The sequence below is a fragment of the Megalops cyprinoides genome, chromosome 9 (genome assembly GCF_013368585.1).
Source record: "Megalops cyprinoides isolate fMegCyp1 chromosome 9, fMegCyp1.pri, whole genome shotgun sequence".
NCBI classification, from domain to species: domain Eukaryota; kingdom Metazoa; phylum Chordata; class Actinopteri; order Elopiformes; family Megalopidae; genus Megalops; species Megalops cyprinoides.
Genome location: NC_050591.1, coordinates 18,038,852 through 18,055,961, shown reverse-complemented (window position 1 = coordinate 18,055,961; position 17,110 = coordinate 18,038,852). Strand labels below are relative to the sequence as shown.

Here is a 17,110-nt window from a genome sequence, read left to right as displayed (position 1 = left end):
AGTGTCTTTTCTCTCTGAGAAAAATGATGTGGTTTTATTATTTGTTACCTGAGTGGATTCAGTTACGCTTACATTTGTCGTGGGAGCTTGTAGCACAAGGTCCAAGATACCTGCCTAAGGACCCTAGACTATTCTTTGGAGAATCACCTTGACACCTTTAAAAAAAAATAACAAAACCAAAGAGAACAATACTGTGTGGAAACAAGGAGGCTAATCAGGCCTCTTGTGAGTGTTTATTCTGTCCTTGATTAAACTGAAAGAGTTCCTGCTGATAAGGAGAATCAGAGGAAATGTGGATCGCTTGGTTCACAGGCTTTAGGACCCAGAGGAGGCATGAGTCTGGACCCTCTCTTCCCTGCCTGAGCGCAGAGGAGAGGGTGAGAGAGAGAGAGAGGGAGAGAGAGAAGGAGAAAGAGAGAGGGATTTTGACGCCGCAGCTCTCTCTGTACCCTCGCACCCTTCGCTCAAGCTTCTGACACGGTTACCCTGTTGTGCCCATCGCTATGGGCAGCAGGTGGAGATGACATGACAGCCACTGACAGAAAGAGAGGGAGGGACCTGTAAGCATGGAAGATGTGGCTGCCAACCAGTCACTAATATATACAAACACTGGCACACACACACACACACACACACACACACACACACACACACAGAAAGAGAGAGTGAGCGAGTAATAGAGAGAGAGAGAGAGAGAGAGAGAGATAAGCGGGGAGTGTGTGTAGATTTGTGTGCTGGTGTGTGCAGACACTCTCTCCACAGATACTGACAGTCAGCCAGAGAGCAGCAGATAGGGAGAAGGGACAAAACTGAGAGAAAGAGAGAGAAATAGAAACTGCTAAAATCATGGTTCTGATACTGCAGCAGATTCTTATTGCGGTCATTCAATTTTTCAGAAGGGGACAGCAAGTGTTCCTGAGGGCGGAGGAGCCAACGTTACTTTCAGACACCTTTCAGGTAAGAGCAGCAGCTGTTTTTTCTCTTCCTCTGTCATCCTCTCGCTCTCTCCTTCATTTCTTACCTCTGTTATGTCTCCACGCATGCTTGGAGTTCTGTCATACTGTTGTTGTTCTGTGTGCCCCCGACTCTTGAAAGTTCAAGTTAACTTTCTCCACACCCTGCCATGTTCTGTGTAACCTGTTTGTTAAATAATCCTGTCAGTCCAGGACTGGCATATATCACGTGAGAGACTCCGTTGCCTAAAATACAGTCCACTAATGTCAAAGTGAAAGTGACAGTACTCTGGGCAGCACTACGCGTGCCGTAAACATACCTCATTTTACATTCCCGCAGGCGCCACGCGAGTGATCCAGAAGTTATCTGAAGTGCAACGTCCCTTCTGTACGTGACCTCTCGTTGAAAATACAGAGTAAAACGTCTCAGGACAGTTCAGGACAGGAAAATTGTAGAAATTAATGAACGATTCGGAGAATTGCGTTAGATTGGGTGTCTGCTGTGAACTGTCCTGATTTAGCCATAGTTAAGCAGACTTGTTCGTTCCCTCTTATCATCTATGAAGTTATGCAGCCATGTCCTTCTGAGTGTCTTTGTCATGAGTGTGTGTCTGTGACAAGAACTGAGTCCTGTTAACATGTATTTGTGTTTGCATGTATTCACGTTAAATAGAAAGGTATGTTTTTAATTCCTTTGCTCTGTTTTCTGCTGAATTTTGTTTCTGTGGACTATCCTGTGTCTGAACAGTCAATCAACTCACTGGCAGTCTTTTCACACACAGATGAACAGTGCATTGTTTCAGGCAAGGGAAACCAAGTTGAGCACTATGTGTGCATATCTTGTAACTGGCTGCTGGTAAATTGCCAAGCCAGGTCCAAAGGCTTAGTCAGATATTATTTACCCTGTAAGATTTTTCTATGCTTCCTGAGGGGACATGGAAGTGACCTTTCTCCCTTCTGTATGTGCTGTACCTGTTTTTCTCCCTGAGGACTGATACAGCTTCTCCACGTGCCATTACCACACTTTCCCCTGACGCGCTAATATCTGTTTTGCCATAAGGTTGTCCTCGTGCTCTGAAGCCTGCAAAACCAGGAACCAGAGCTTGAAATGCACCAGCAACATGTTTAAACACAGTGCGCTGCAGTGCTGTCGTTGGAGGTTTGAGGTCTGAAAGTTGAGCTTTCACGGTTGCTCCTGTGAGCTGTGGGCTGTGTTTCCAGAGCTCTCTTTGCAGGACGTTCACCTTCCAGCTGCCTCGTGCACGGCCGGGTCGGCGGGATCGGCTGGCGGAGCGGTGATCTCTGTAAGACCCGCTCGACGGCAGCACCGAGTTCGCCCTGGCGGCTGATGCTGTGGCGTTGCAGCGCACGAACCGCCTGAACAGAGGGGGCAACGCTGCGAACGGCACGCGGTGTTCAAGCACCGGCTCCCAGGGCTTCACTCCTCCACAGAGGTGGAGGGTAACGGCACGGCAGCAGACACAGATGCTGACTGAACCCAGGCACCTCATCATCACTGTCTCTCATGAGCCTCTGCTGTTGATGAATAAAGGCTCTGTGGGGCAATGTTATGTCCTCATGCAGTAGTTTAAATATACACAGAGGTTTGCAGTTTTTCATCATATTATGTTGGTACAGGACAGTCCAGGACAGCATAGATTACTCTCTCTCTTGTCACCTCTTTAGCTGCCTGTATTTATAAACCCCCCCACTCCCTCCCTTTGGGACAAGACTTTACAGGACCCAGTGCTGTGATGGTGTTCGCTTCATGTTTTCGCACAGATTGCAAACTTGATTAACTTATTCAAGGATCCACCCTAAACAGCATGATGCAGCCCCTACCACCATATTTGGAGATTTTACAAGTGAGCTAGCAGAGAGGAAGAGGAGTATGTGCCCTCCCAGGTGGAGATTCATTGGGTGCATAAAGTGTAGAAATACACAAGGAGATACAAAGCCGTCCAGGCTCCTCCTCTAGAAGAGGCTCAGACTTTCTCTTGCGGCACTGCGGTCCCTCACAGATCTGCTACCCTGTGTTTGAAAAGCCAAACTGTTTGCCTCACGTTATTTTCACATATTACTGCTAGTCTCTGCTGCTTTTTGCACAGGAAAACGGTGTCCTTGGGTAATGGGGATTAAATGGTCTTTGGCAGCGCAGTGAAAAACCAAACACAAAAAAACCCCTCGCATCATTTGCTGCTGAAAGCCAGCGTGGACATGTTTTTGTCTAATCCAATTAACCGTACACAAAATCGATGCCTCTGCTGAGATCTAAAGAAATGAATTCAGAAGACAATTCCAACAAACTAGATTTATTAATAGAAGAACATGCTTTGATATAAAAAAAATTCTTCTTGAGCAGGAATGCAATTAACTGCTTGTTTTTGAATGGTTATTTCTGCATTTGAACATTTTCCTTAGGATTTCTCATAAACTTGCCCAGAGGCAGCACAGCAGGCTCGAGCCTTTGGAGCTGAAAAACACCTGAAATCCCATTATTGTTAATTTGTGAAGCTTTGTGAATTTTCATCATGGCATTATGTATTTTTGGTGAGTGCTGTCTTTTTTTTTTTCAGTATTTTTGCGTCATCCAAAAAATTGCTTTAAAGGGTAAAAGTGAGTTTGTCAGAGGAAAGTAAGACTGAAGAAAGTAAAATGAAAGTTCCTGTTGAGAGCACATTGTTAGCTCAGCGCTGACCGTTTATTAAATCACACAACAACACCCCCTCGCAGATGCCCCCTCCCCCCGGTTCTGAGCCATACAGCTGTGCGGAAACAACACGAGGATTAAATATTCATGAGGGTTTTGGGGATTCTAATGTTTTCATGATACGGCACGAGCCTTAATGCTCGTGCATGAGTTTTTTTCTGAATGCCTCCTTGCAAAACAACAGCGTGAAAAGAATTCCTGCGAGTTATAGCATCAAGCTCGCCATGGGCATGGTGCCTAGGAGTAAAAATCAGACAAAGAAACATATTCATTTCAAGGTCTGGATACTTGTGAAGTGTTGTTTGGAAGCCATAGTGAATACATCACAAGCTTACAGGCGTGTAGCTGTACGGTGTGTAAAACCAGTTACTTTAAGCAATATGAAATGTGTCACTGACACAGCATGTTAGCCCATCCTTTTCGGATATTTTTTTCTAGTTTAGCCAGGCCAACATAGCTGACCAGCTATCATGCATTTCATGTTGTACACGTCTCACTGGACACCAGTTTCCTTTACCCTATGTCTCATGATTATCTGTGAATGCTTGACCGCTTCGAGTGTTTCCGTGTGTGAGCATCACGGGCAGAAAACGCCCGTCACTCCACTCTCTGCTCCCCTGCTTCTACAGCTTTATGCCATCTACCTCCAGCCCCTATCACCACCCACTCATACATCTACACCTCCTATTATTTCCCACTCTCTGGTTCCTTTCTGGATAACCAGCTGCCTCTTACCGCCCTCTCCCACCTCCTTCATCTGCAGCCCTGCTACTCCTGCATCTCACCGTCTCCCGCCCTTACTACATTTATGTCTTTCCTTCCCCCCCCCCCCGCTGTCATTTAAACGCCTCTAATTCCTCATATACTCTCACTCTCACTCTCCGTCTTTTCTCCCTGTCGCTCCCGTGTCTCCGCTCTCCCTCTCGCTCCCCGTCTCCTCTCCCAATCTCTCCCCATCTCTCCCTCCGTCCCGCTTGCACACACACCCCCCCCCCCCCCCCCCCCCCTCCCTCCTGCAGCACCTGTGGTGTCAGCGACAGACCGGTCATTAACATATCGAGCGCTCCGCACAGCGGAAGCCGTGCTTTTATCAACCCGCCCGATGGTGCTTTTCTATTGAGAAGAGTGTTTGCTGTCTGTCAGTGAATGTTCCCGCAGGGAGGCTGACTCTCTCTGGATTTTACCCCAGGTCTTCTGCATGAAAAAGGTTAATCCCTTGTCAGGACCAGTCCCCGTTGCCAGATGTGGAGGATTTGTTTAAAAGAACTCGCTTACTCCTACACACACTCACACACACTCACACACACACGCGCGCCCACGCACACACACACACGCGCACACGCGTTTGACATGCGCCTGGTCCTGTCAGCGCTGAGTTAAAGGGAAGTGTCAGACAGCGGGGGAGGATGGGCCAGGCTTAACGCGCAGCGACACTCATGGCAGTCGCATTTTAGGAAACGCTCAGCCCGTTACTGAGATTAGCTCCGTCGTCTCGCTCGAGGCGTTGCTTCCTGAAGCGTTCGTGCCTGCAGTCCCCGCGGACGGTTCCTGGTGAATACATCCAATCCATCAGTCAGTGCTCTTCATTTATTAGCGCTGACTGCCACCGACTCGCAGAAGGCATTTCCCTCTCCCCGGCTTCCAATGCAGTCACACTTTACTCGTGAAGGGCCTTCTCTGGATCACGAGGCTGCAGAGGTATGTGAAGTCATGTGTCTCTACCCTCTCTGTGCCCTGCATGTTGCCATCCATCACTTTTGCGCCTGCTGCTAAGTGTTGAGTTTGTGCGTGTCTGATGCTTGTGGCATAACTTGTTGAGCCAACACGGAATCATAGAGTGAGTTTTGCTCTGCTTGGTGTCTGTTTGCATTTTAGCTTTTTTTATCCTTAAGAGAAAAAAAAGCAACATCAGCCATTTAGTTGAAATTGGATTTTGGAAAAATCTGATTGTGTTGAAATCAGACTGCCATTCTTCAGTTCGACTGCAATATTTCATGAGGCATTTCATAGCTTTGAATGTCCGTAGACATCTACTGTGCTGCATGTGTCTGTGAACAAGGATGAGGATAACTAGCATTTTAATTGACTAGTGAGAGCCCTCGGCAAGGTGGGAGAAGCAGTTCTTTTGTTTCTCCTTTCTGTGTTCAAAAAGCCTTTGTTTCAGCCGGCCTGCTTCTAACGGGGTTTTCCGTGCGGCGTCTGTGAAGCTCTCCATAGTAGCGCATCACCTCAGGCCACTGTCTCCCCTCTAAAATTGAGAGAAAGTTATCGGGGAAAAAGAACCACACACAAGCCCCGCAGTCCTAATGAACTGTTAGTGTTTTAGAGGGAGACAGGGGGATTGTGTGTGTGTGTGTGTGGTGTGTAGTGTGTGTGTATATGTCTTTGGATGTGTGTGTGTGTGTGTGTGTGTGTGTGTGTGTGGTGTGTTGTGTGTGTGTATATGTCTTTGGATGTGTGTGTGTGTGTGTGTGTGTGTGTGTGTGTATATGTGTGTGTGGTGTGTGCTTGTTTGCGTGCACGTGTCTGTGTGTGCGGTGTGTGTGTGTGTGCGTCGGCTTCGGTTGGATTGGAAAGGAGGAAGCACTGTTGTAAAGACCCCGCACAATGACAGATGTGGCCCCACGTTTCTCTTGTGTGGCTTTGGCGGTCGGCTAAAATGAATGAACTGTGAGGTTGAAATCATTACATGAAACGATCTCCTGTCTCATATGTCTGTGCTCCACTGATACTGCATGGTGCTCAATAATAGGGTCTCTTACAGTGACCCGTAACAATGGCACAGACATTAGCGCTCCAAGAGAAAGGCGATTTGGATGTTGTACACTGCCGCTGTCCCTATGGAAGTGAACGAGTTAAGGGGGGATATTCAAGGTGACCTTGAATCTTCTGGCCACAGTGATTGTATTGTGGTCAACTGTGAATACATGCTTTAAACATGTATGCATGTTTACTGAAACTCATTCTTGTGATGATGATATATCTATTGTAATTGGATGTGCGTGTTTATAGTCAGTGGGTCCTTGAAAAAAATATATGGGGAGCGTATGTAAATGAAGACACTAAAGCTGTCCATTTGATCGACTTCTTTAAACTCGTCTGTCAGCTGGAATTGAGCTCCGGCCCCTCACAATCAATATTCATCAATCGACACAGCACTCAAATCAGTACAGACATCAATCTCCCTATGGATTCCGCTACTTTTGCTGGCTCCTGTGCACTAATTCTGAAAATGTCCCTGCCCCACTGCAGCGCTCAGCATTACTGCTGTTGCTGCTGCTGGTACTTATGATAATGGTAATACCACTAAAAGGACTGCCGCTAATCTCCCTCATCATCACATATTCCGACTCTTTGTTCTGAACAGCCACGCTAAAATAGCCCTCCCTGCCGGTTCAGGGGCTTTTATTTGCGACGCAGTGTCCCAGAAATATCCCGTTAATGACCGGGAACGCTGTAATATGCGCGTCTCCGCTCAGCTCTGCAGTTGTGTCGTCAGCGAGGCGTATATCTGGGGTGAGTCGCTCACCGGCAAGAGGAGAAGCGCTGTTAGGATACAAACCCGCTGAGAATGTGCTCCAGACAGAGAGGCATGTGCACGAGGCTCGTACTGCCTCACTGTTGAAGAATTTTAGGTACGAGGTGCTTTTGGGGGGTGGGATGAGGGCCTGGGGACAGGCGGGTGGGGTGCGCTTGCCCCAGAAATGGCCGGGCTCTACTGGCTCTGAGAGGCAAGGTGTAAAAATAGTGAACGTGTTTCTGGGACGAGATGTTTTGCATGTAGGGAAGAGAGGAGTTCGGCAGCTGCTTGTCGCTCTCGACCCTCGCTGCTTTTCCCATGAGTCCCCTGCAAATCAGGGTCCGTGGTTCTACAAAGGAGGCAAGAACAAAAAAAAAAAAACACCTCGCCCATTGATCAAGCATGATCTGCTTTTCTTTATTTCGGAGTTTGGACTCTTGTCTGTTGGGACACAGTTGGAAATCTGTTTCATCCTGAAGCGTAGTTCTGCATGAATGCCTGCGCAAACCAAGGGTAGCAAAATGGGGCAAGACCTTGCCTTTTGTTCTGAAATCCAGATTTGCCGCAGTCCGGTGGGTGAACCCACTAGTGAACTAAATGCACATCTCCCAAGCAGAGCGCAGTCTCTGTGTGGAGCAGGGAGTGAAGGTCAGGGTCAAGCTGTTGTCCTTGAATAAAGGATCAAAGAATAGATGGCAAGATGGCAGTGGCCCTGGGGCGAATGCACCACGTGCGTCGGCTCTTATCGGCAGTTGCATCAGAATCGGCGCATCCCAGCTGAGCTTCTGCATAATAACCCATTCCCTCAAAGGGGAGCAGGTACCTTGTGTCGCTACGCCTTTTCGCGTCACTGTTTCCCCACCCCATTCTGAGAGCTTTGCCGTGGACAAATTGCTGCCCTGCATTATTTATTTCTAATTCTCTCTGTCACTTCCTACAGAGAAGTGTTTTGCCTTTCAATCCTTTTTAACCTTACAGGAACATTTAACAAAGACATGTTGTACAATACTGTTTGTTTTTTGTACTGTGCACCGACATACAGTGTTAAGGTTCCTTCACGAATGTCAGTGTTTTTTTTAATAATATAGAAATTTTACTTAATTTAGAAATGGTATTAAAATGATCCTGTTGAGCCCTACTGCAATGGTCACACATACCAAATTGAATCTTTCCCTCAGGGTAACCAATTTATCTTAGTCTTCCTTCTGAAAACACAAAGAAATATATATTTTTTTTTGTTAATTTGGAAAAAAAAACAATGTCGCGTTTAACCTATTCTCCTGTAGAAATCTAATGCATAATTAAGGACAATTGCACCAAACGCTTCATTGGCTAACAAAATGGATCAGTGTACATGTATTTAACCTGCTTAGTCAACGATGGAATTGGATTGGGCATGGAAAATTCTCGTCGAGTGAAGGATTCTTCATTCCTCTCAAATGAGTTGGCTCGGTCTGCTCGCTGCCTCCTCGCACTTCGGAGGAATTCGAAAACTAGTGCCTGCATCTTGGCATCTGCCAGCTCCCTGCTCCGCTGTGCAAATGGAAAGCTGGTCTCCTGACGAGGAGTGCGCCAGTGCCAGCGTTCACACTGTGATTATGTAATAATCCCTGTTCTTCTCCTGCTGTCAACGTTTGGACGGCGGAGAAAGGGAGAGGGAGCGAAAGCAGTTGGCTGAAGAATGCATGATATCTGCGATTTGAGATTTCGTGTTGTTTATTTCAAAGCTAAAAGCGGGGCTTAGTGCGTGTGGATGTTCTGTGTCACCCGTCAGGGTGCGCTGAATGGGAACTGTGTGGAAAAGAGACCCAGTGGCAGCACCCTGGCACTGTAAAGTCTTATTGGCCGTAGGGCGCAGTGATATGGCACTTTGATCACCTGTGACTCCTCTCTCTCCACCTTGGCGACCCCTGCCTCTTATCAAACACATGAGATAAGCAGTGGTAAGAACCCACCAACAAGAGCAGGGGGACTCACTATCAGTTTTGTAACACCTGCTGCTAGTGATGCAGGACCACAGAGTGACAGATGTGTGAGTCTGTGATTGTGTGGCGAAAGAACTAACGACTACATGTCACCCAGTATTGACCAAGTGCTGTGCAGTGCGTCCCCACATGCGCACACGCACAGACACACACACACACACACACACACACACACACACACACACATACACACACTCTGTGGCATGCAGTCCACATGTTGGAGAAGGAGATCATGTAAGCAATGCAGCTGGGAATTATAGTGCCGTTTTCATTTCAATAGGCCCATTCGGTCCAAAGCCCAAAACAACCCTCTGTATTCTGTAGTTATCTGGCTGAAAGGGATGCAGCCTGTGCCGTGATTCTGTCTGAATATTGGGTGATGCGTTTTGCATTATTATGAATGCATCACAAAAGTATCACTTTAGTTTGTTTATCAGTTTATCCTGGGAAATGTCTGTAAAAGGCAGTCTTGGGAATCTGGCCTTAATCACATAGATAAGGACTCGGATTCAGATAAACGGTCACCTTCAAGGAGATTGCTTTCAGTAAACAACAGAGAGGCTAGAGAGTGAGAACAGTGGTATAATGAGCACAGACAGCATTGTGAGTTTGTGTGTGTGTGTGTGTGTGTATGCGTTTGCATGTGTTTATATTTATACATGTGCCCTTATCGGAGCATGCTTGCATCCTACTATATATAATGTGGGGGTGTGCGTGCTTGCTTGTGTGCATATATTTGTGTGTGTGCGGGTGTGTGTATCTATATGTATGTGTGGTGGCAGAGACAGTTATGTGTGCATGGCTCTTGTTTGTGAGTTCAGTACAGTCCCAGGTTTAATAGATTTGGGTAGTGTGCTGTAGGGACAGGAGCTGACTGTAACTCTTGAAGGAACAGGCTATCCCGCTCTCTTAAGAGCTTTGTGTGCCATCGTTCTGTGGCTGCCTCTCTATCCGATAAACAAGCTGTAAATTCTCTCGGTGCTGCCTAATGCATCTGCGTCTCGTTGAGGTCTTTGCCCTCTGCTGCTTTGCCGGTGAGGGATTTCTTTGAGGCCTTTACTTGCTTATTTATTTATTTTTGCACAAACACAGCCCTTAGCCATCTGGGTTGTCCGTCCTGATTACCAAATCAATCCTCTGGTAGCAATCTTGAAGAAAGGCAGAATAGGTAATCACAGACACTTTTGTTTATGCGGCACACCCATCCTGTGTGACAGCACTCATTTGTTTAGGGTGTCATTGATTATGAGCCCTGATGCGTCATAGGCAGTGATGAAGTGATGAAAGTGGTGAAATAGTGATGAAAATGCCTCTTGTAAGAACAACGTTTGAGATAACATCTGGGCTTGCTTGTGGAATAGGTGGGGTTTCTGAGGTGCGAATCACTGATGTGGCGGAACAATAAGGCCTTGATTGCGTGTCTTTCTGAGGGAAAATGGCAATAACAAACTGCATTCAGTGCTAATGTGTGTTTGTTCACATGCGCAGGCAGACTGGAGCAAAGGAGTTCCCCGTGTTCTCTGAAAACAAACACAAACTCTCAGAATGTTGCATGCATAATTGCTTTTGCCCGATTTGTGTCTCATGTGTTGTTTTTGATTTAGCACTGGTGTTCAGGGCAGGGTGTTCACTGAGATTTGTAAATGCAATATATATCCACAAACTCTATGTGGAGCCAGGCCAGCAAGAGACAACAGTTTCAAATCGTTGCTGTGACACTCCTATTGTACACTAAACAAGCCATTGTACTGCACTTGAGTAACATTAAAAAAGAGAATGGATGTCAGATTTATGAAAAAAAAAAAGAATCTATCTAGCAATCAGCAGAAAATCTCACAATATGATGCAGAAAAAGAAACTATGCAGATGTTGGCAGTGCCTGTCACCATGTATAGTGAGAGACAACCTCATTATAAAAGATTAAGAAGAGGACTTGCTGTGGGTCAGGTCTCTGACTGCACTCCCATTCGGTGCATGTTCTTTTGGCCCTTGCTCAAATCCCAAGAGTGTAGGGGTTAACAGAGGAAGGGTCACTATGGCTCATGAGCTCTTGGCTCTGCATGCACTAACCTGTGGGTCAGGGTAGAGATGTGCAGTTACAATGAGTAATGAACAGTGTCTATAACAATGGGCGCAAAAGGTGAAAAATATGATATGAGAATCTTTGCTCCACCCAGAGAAATTCCTTATACATTACTGTTGGCAAGCAGTGGTTTTTGATGAGATGAAGAGCTTACTTACCTTGGCTGGGAACTCAACCCTGTTTAAAAGAGCGCATTCATTGAACGTGCTCATTTTTTCGGTGAACGGTGAACTCGAACGTATCCGTTCGCAACTAAAGAACGTGAACTTGAGCCCGTTCCGGTTTGTGCGAGATTTGGAATCCTTGGGTGTGTTAAAGTTGCTTTTATTAGTGCAACTCATCAGATAGACAGCACGAGAGCTCGCAACCAACTGCCCATATCCCGCGTAACAATCACTGTACATGTAGATTTACACATAAAATAGTCCCTGGAGCAGCTCATTTAAAAAATGGAAGAAATGAACAGGGACTGTGAACTTGTTCAAAATTCAAAACTGTGAACTATGAACGTGTTGAATTTTTGAACTTGTTCATTTTAATCTGTGTGAACTGAACTTTGAGCTAGCTCTTGTGAAGTGTGAACTTGCACAACACTGACAGTGACATCACTAAAACACTAGGTTTCCTAGAAAGGCTGGAATCTGCTATCAAATTCCTCCTCGCGATTGCCACATTGCCCTTCCCGTGATTCATACCACCCATCACATGAAGCCTGAAGGCATTCTTCTTCTCCTGTGCGGAGTTATTGGTGGGTCACAAAGCAAACTACGAGGTGAATACTGCTATCACTTCGTGCTGGAAGAATAACCCCCAGTCAGGTAAATAACCCCAATAACCCCCAGTCAGGTAAAGCTCCATACACAAATGTAGGAGAAACAGGAGACTATTTTTTTATTTCTTGAAAACCCAAAACTTGCATTTGCTTCAGTGTTATTTCTTGAGAAAACCAAATTGATTGCAGGCATCACAAACAACAATTCTGTCTTCTGTGCATCTGTCATCTATTGTTCTTGACAACACAAATACATACGCAGGTGGTAAGATACACAGGCCCCACTAGACCACTGCAGCAACAATAATGGTGAGGTGCGAAGTAGTTTTGGAAGAGCAGAAAATGAAACACAGTGTGTGTTCTGAATGTCACCTAGCAGGCAGTACAGTAAGGTAGGTGCATACAGTAGCAGGTATAACTGACGAAAGCTGCTAGAAATGCGACTGTATTAGTCCCTGGGGTTTTTTTATCCCTCAAAAAAGCCTCCTGTTATTTCGCTATTTTAGTGAGAAAGACTCTTGCCCTGCGTCTTAGACACTTTCATTTAGACAGCTCAGGGCAGCCTTTCTCTTACCTCCCAGGTGTCCTAGTTAGTTCTGACCCAGTCTGGGTAGCCTCTTCTCCGGATGATGTATTATAATGAGATGTTGTGGTCCGGGACTCCCGGCACTTTGCACTGCTGTGCTCCATCTTCACCGCATCTCCATCTGTGAGAGGCCTTCTGCTGTCATGTCAGACAAAAAGCAGAACTGGGTTACTTTGACTGGTGAGTTCGAAGATACAATTAACGCCCTTGGCTCCGGCTCCCCTGGTTTCTTACTGAGCATGCTCCTGTTCGCCTCCTGACAAAAGATGTCCTAAACACACTCTGTCTGCACATTTGCACTCTTCAGGAGGGGGAGGAAGGGGGGGGTGGGTAGGGGTTGGCCAGTTCAGAGTTCAGTCTTAGTTGTACACACTGTGTTTCTACACTAAAAGCGTCCAGAGCAGGGGCATGAAAGCTTTTGCCGATCCCCACAGCCCATCTCTCCAGGTGAAGGTGGGGTGGTGGGGTGCGCTGTCTCCTCTCTCTCAGGCCGTGGACAGCTGCTGCTGCGCCCCCTGCCTCCCTGCGGAGGGCCATTTGGTTACACTGCGCCATTAGTTATGTATTCAGCAGGCAGGGATGTGGTGAGCACGGGGAGGGGGGGGGACGGGGACTCTTCACTTTGCATGCAGATTTCACTTCCTCTCTCCCCCGGCTGCCACATTTGCTATTCAGCGCAGCTGAAAATTGAAACAATCGGTCAGTCCACAAAGGCCTCACGCAAATATTTATCCTGCTTCGATTTACCAGCGATCAGAGAGTCCTTCGGGTAAGCGGAGCTCCTTGAGCGAGAGCAGGTGGCCTCCACTGATTAAAGACCCGGGTCGCCGGGGTCTCTCGCATTAGTTTGTCTCTGTTGAGAAGCTGTTGAGTCGTGGGGGACGACAAAAGTCTAAACCGAGGCTGACTACCATCTCCCTGTGCCGGGTGGTGAGCGGGGAATAGCACACGGGAATGACCATGAATTAGCCATAGATGAATATTTGGTCAATTGGTAAGCACATCACATCACTCTGGCAGGCAGGAAGATGGTTACTGCTGAGACATTCAGCTGATTAGGAGCTGGGAAGGTTCCCATCTTCTGTACGAGTCTCGGCGGTGAAACACGCCGGACTGTAATGGATATATTCTGCAGCTTAATGAAGGTCAGGTCTTTCTGTGTCCTCTGTCTGCTGTCAGTGATGAAAGTCCACAACTTTATTATTACCTGCCTTGACTGAACAAGGAAAAATGACTATGAGCCCCATGTTCTTGTTTTAACAGAACAGTGGTATTCCACTGAGTTTTGCAGCTGCACTAGGGTTTAGAACACATTGTTCTGTGAAAGCAGCGTGTTTCCCACGTCTGATTATTTCTGTGTCAGAAATATACGGCAGTGTTATGATGCTGAGAACCAGCCGCGGCAGATGCGCATACACGGAATGTCAGTCATTTTTAAGCCGGCTGCATAATGATTCCGAATGGGAGGCGCAGTGCCTTTAGGTTGAGTGGCAACTGCTCCTTGGAGGATGAAATGATAATAACCGTTTGCGGTAATAACAAGCTCATATGCCACCCCTGCCCCCTGCAAGTCAGGGCAGGAGCGGCCGGGGATGTGTGGGCCCGACACTTGTTCCAGGGAGTACCGCGTCATTTGCCGTGAAAAGTTCGGCCCTCGAGATGAGATTGCAGCACGCTGTACGGATCTAAAGCGAGCACAGCGGTGCTCATTCTCCACGAGGCACATTTTGGAGGCAAAGGTCAGGCCCGCTCCTGTCCAATCTTGCTTTCTTGTCTCAGACGGTCTTTGTTCTCTTTTAGACATGCGACCGGCAGTCGCACCTCGGGCCGGGCCCCCGGACCTGGCCTTTTTGCAAACACGCCTTTCAGTGGGAAAACCAATATATCGAGCTGTCTGCTCTCGCTCGCGCACAGTCAATGCTGTAAATGGAATTTTAAAAATATTGTACTTATTGGCAAAAACAAGCCGCGTGAACCCACAAAGACACAAATAAATAAATAAATAAATAGCCGACATATAACAGCATCCTCGACAGATATGTATTATTTATGTCTGCTGGGTGAAAGCCTGCCTATTTGTCCTTAATGTAATGTATGATTGTGGGGAATAAAACATTGAATATGTTTACGCTGAACGCGGGTTGTCTTTTATTAAATCCCGTGTTTCTCTGAGGCCACCTCAGCCTCCACAGGAAATTAATCTGACAGCAGAGATCCGTCTGTATTTTTCACTTAAATAAATTCCCCACTCTTTACAGCTTTGCTGCTGTATTGTATCTGATCGGTCCTTTGATTTGTTGGTGTATTATTATTCTTCTCTGTGTCTGGTACTTTTACTGTGTGGTAAATGTGGCAATAACCCTAGTGTAATGCAGATGTGCTGTGTAGTGCGTTGTGAGAAAGTGGCAGTGAAACTGTAGTAACCTGGAACATTTTGAAAATATTTTGATGAAATTTGCTTCTTTTTTTTGCATCAGATGGCATGAATTTGCTTTTTTCCTAGAGATGTCACCCTTATCTGTAGCAAAAATTATTTTAACTTCAGTATGAAGTATACCTCAAATATGGAAACCTTTCAGCAAAAGAGGCAGCAGTACACTCAGCCCCAGCCAAACCAAGGCTGTGTAAGAAGACAAGGCCTGGCTGTTCTGCCTGCACATTGACAGATGTCATTTGCCAGTCTGGTTGCTCTCTCTCAGCTCCACGGCGAGTGGCGTGCGGGTGAAGTTGCAACCCCGCTCCACAGAAGGCTTCCATGGCATTCCTTGGGCTTTCCTGTGGCTGGCTCCGCCATCTGCCACTGGTTGGATTCTCATGCTGCTCAGAAACACTGTGATCGTCTTCGCTGAAAGCTGGCTGGTGGATGGTAGCACACACCACTTGCTGCCTGGACCTGCACCTCAGCCCCAGTCCTAGCACTCACTGGTGGGGACAGAGGGGGGCATGAGTCTGGGTTGTCCTCCTTTCTTCTGCCTTTCTGCTTTTTTTTATCCAATCAGGCCTAAAAACAGCTTTGAGGAGCCTTGCAGGTTGACAGGTGAACAAGTCAAAGCGTACGGGCTCGTTGGAGCAGAATGGCAGCCCCTGGGAAATTCCTCAGAAGGGCAGGCTTGGGTCTGGACACGGGATTGTAATAACAAGAGTCGTCTTGTGGGGGAATGCTGCAATGAGATGGGGGTTCCTTTTGAGGAACCAAAGTTTGCGCACGCGTGCTGACACAAAGCAAATTGCATTCCCGTTGCTGGCAGACTTTTCTTGAAGATCTCTCATAATCTCTCATCTGATATTGCCTCTCAGTTTCCTTCACTGCAGTGTGCCTCACTGACATACCTACAGGCCTTCCTTCTCCGTTTCCCTTTCATCTTATCTTCCAGATTTCCTGTGTGGTTTCTATGTTCCTGAGATTTTTTTTCTGTGCGGTTGTGTGTATATATATATATATGTGTGTCTGTGTGTTCCTTTGTGTGTTGTTGTGAATGTAAGAGGTGCTTCTTGAAAATGTATCAAGCCACGAACCACATAATCCATTAGGCATAGGTTCGTTGCCAATATCCCTGTGGTGCCTGACGTTTCTGTGTGTGTCTCTCTTGCTCATGGCTTAGCAGTCATGGGAGTGTGATTGCTTAAAGTGGGTGCAGCAAGGAAATGGTGGGTTGTTAGGTTGTGCAAGCGACATTATCTGAGTGACAACACCCACATCGCTTGCTTTACCAAATGCTAATGCAGACCTGCTCTGAACAAGGTGTTTTCTCACATTATTTCCACATCTGATAATTTACCTTCAGCCTCTGCATGACAGCCGAATACGGTTTGCCTCATTTTAATGCATGTATGAACTCATGTTTTGTAAATTGTTTCTTGAAGCAATTTACCAGAACAAGCCTTGCTCTCTCTCTCGCTGTTTCCCAGCCTCTTGCTCTTCTCTAAGAATCTCTCTTTCTCTTCCTCTCTTGCTCTTTCTCTCGCTCTTCTTCTCACTCTCGTTCTTGGTCTTTTTTTATTCTTTTTTAAAAATCTCTGAATCATTGCATTCATGCATCTCTGTTTGCGTGATGTTTTTTCTTTTCCTTAGGGTGTAGCACACTGTAGGTAAAAGTGCACCAAATCATTTATTTACATTCTGCATACCCTTCTCGTCAGCATCACCTACAATTACTCAGCTCAAATGTAGATTTTTTTCCCCTATGTCCAAATTTATAAACATATTCATGTCAATTGAAAGCAGCAAAATTAAATCAGAAATAATGCATATTTAGAACATTGCACATTATGCAAATGTTACACTAAATGCTAACAGTGATTTTATTCATTTAAAAATATTCTTTTTTTTGCACTCCATCTGCAGTTAGTGTTGCGTAGTTACATCAAAGGTTTGTTTTGAGATAATAAGTGTCTACCATGCAATCAGACACAATTGGCTGAACAATAATGCACAATTTTAATCAGGCTTTCTGCTGGTGCCACCACAGAACATCAGGCTTTAGAACTCTGGAGCACACCC

General features: G+C 46.3%; 1 protein-coding gene across 4 annotated transcripts in view; it reads left to right on the top strand.

Moving 5' to 3' along the window:
• The window catches only part of LOC118782813 (cGMP-dependent 3',5'-cyclic phosphodiesterase), a 162,228-nt gene that overhangs the window by 41,999 nt on the left and 103,119 nt on the right, over positions 1–17,110 (top strand). For 2 of the 4 annotated variants that reach the window (XM_036536389.1, XM_036536391.1), the window contains exon 2: positions 897–957. In XM_036536389.1, coding sequence (XP_036392282.1) covers positions 897–957 — 61 coding nt within the window. Of the gene's footprint in view, positions 1–405; positions 561–896; positions 958–5,102; positions 5,362–17,110 lie in introns of those variants that run through there. The other 2 variants (XM_036536390.1, XM_036536392.1) reach the window with 2 other exon arrangements.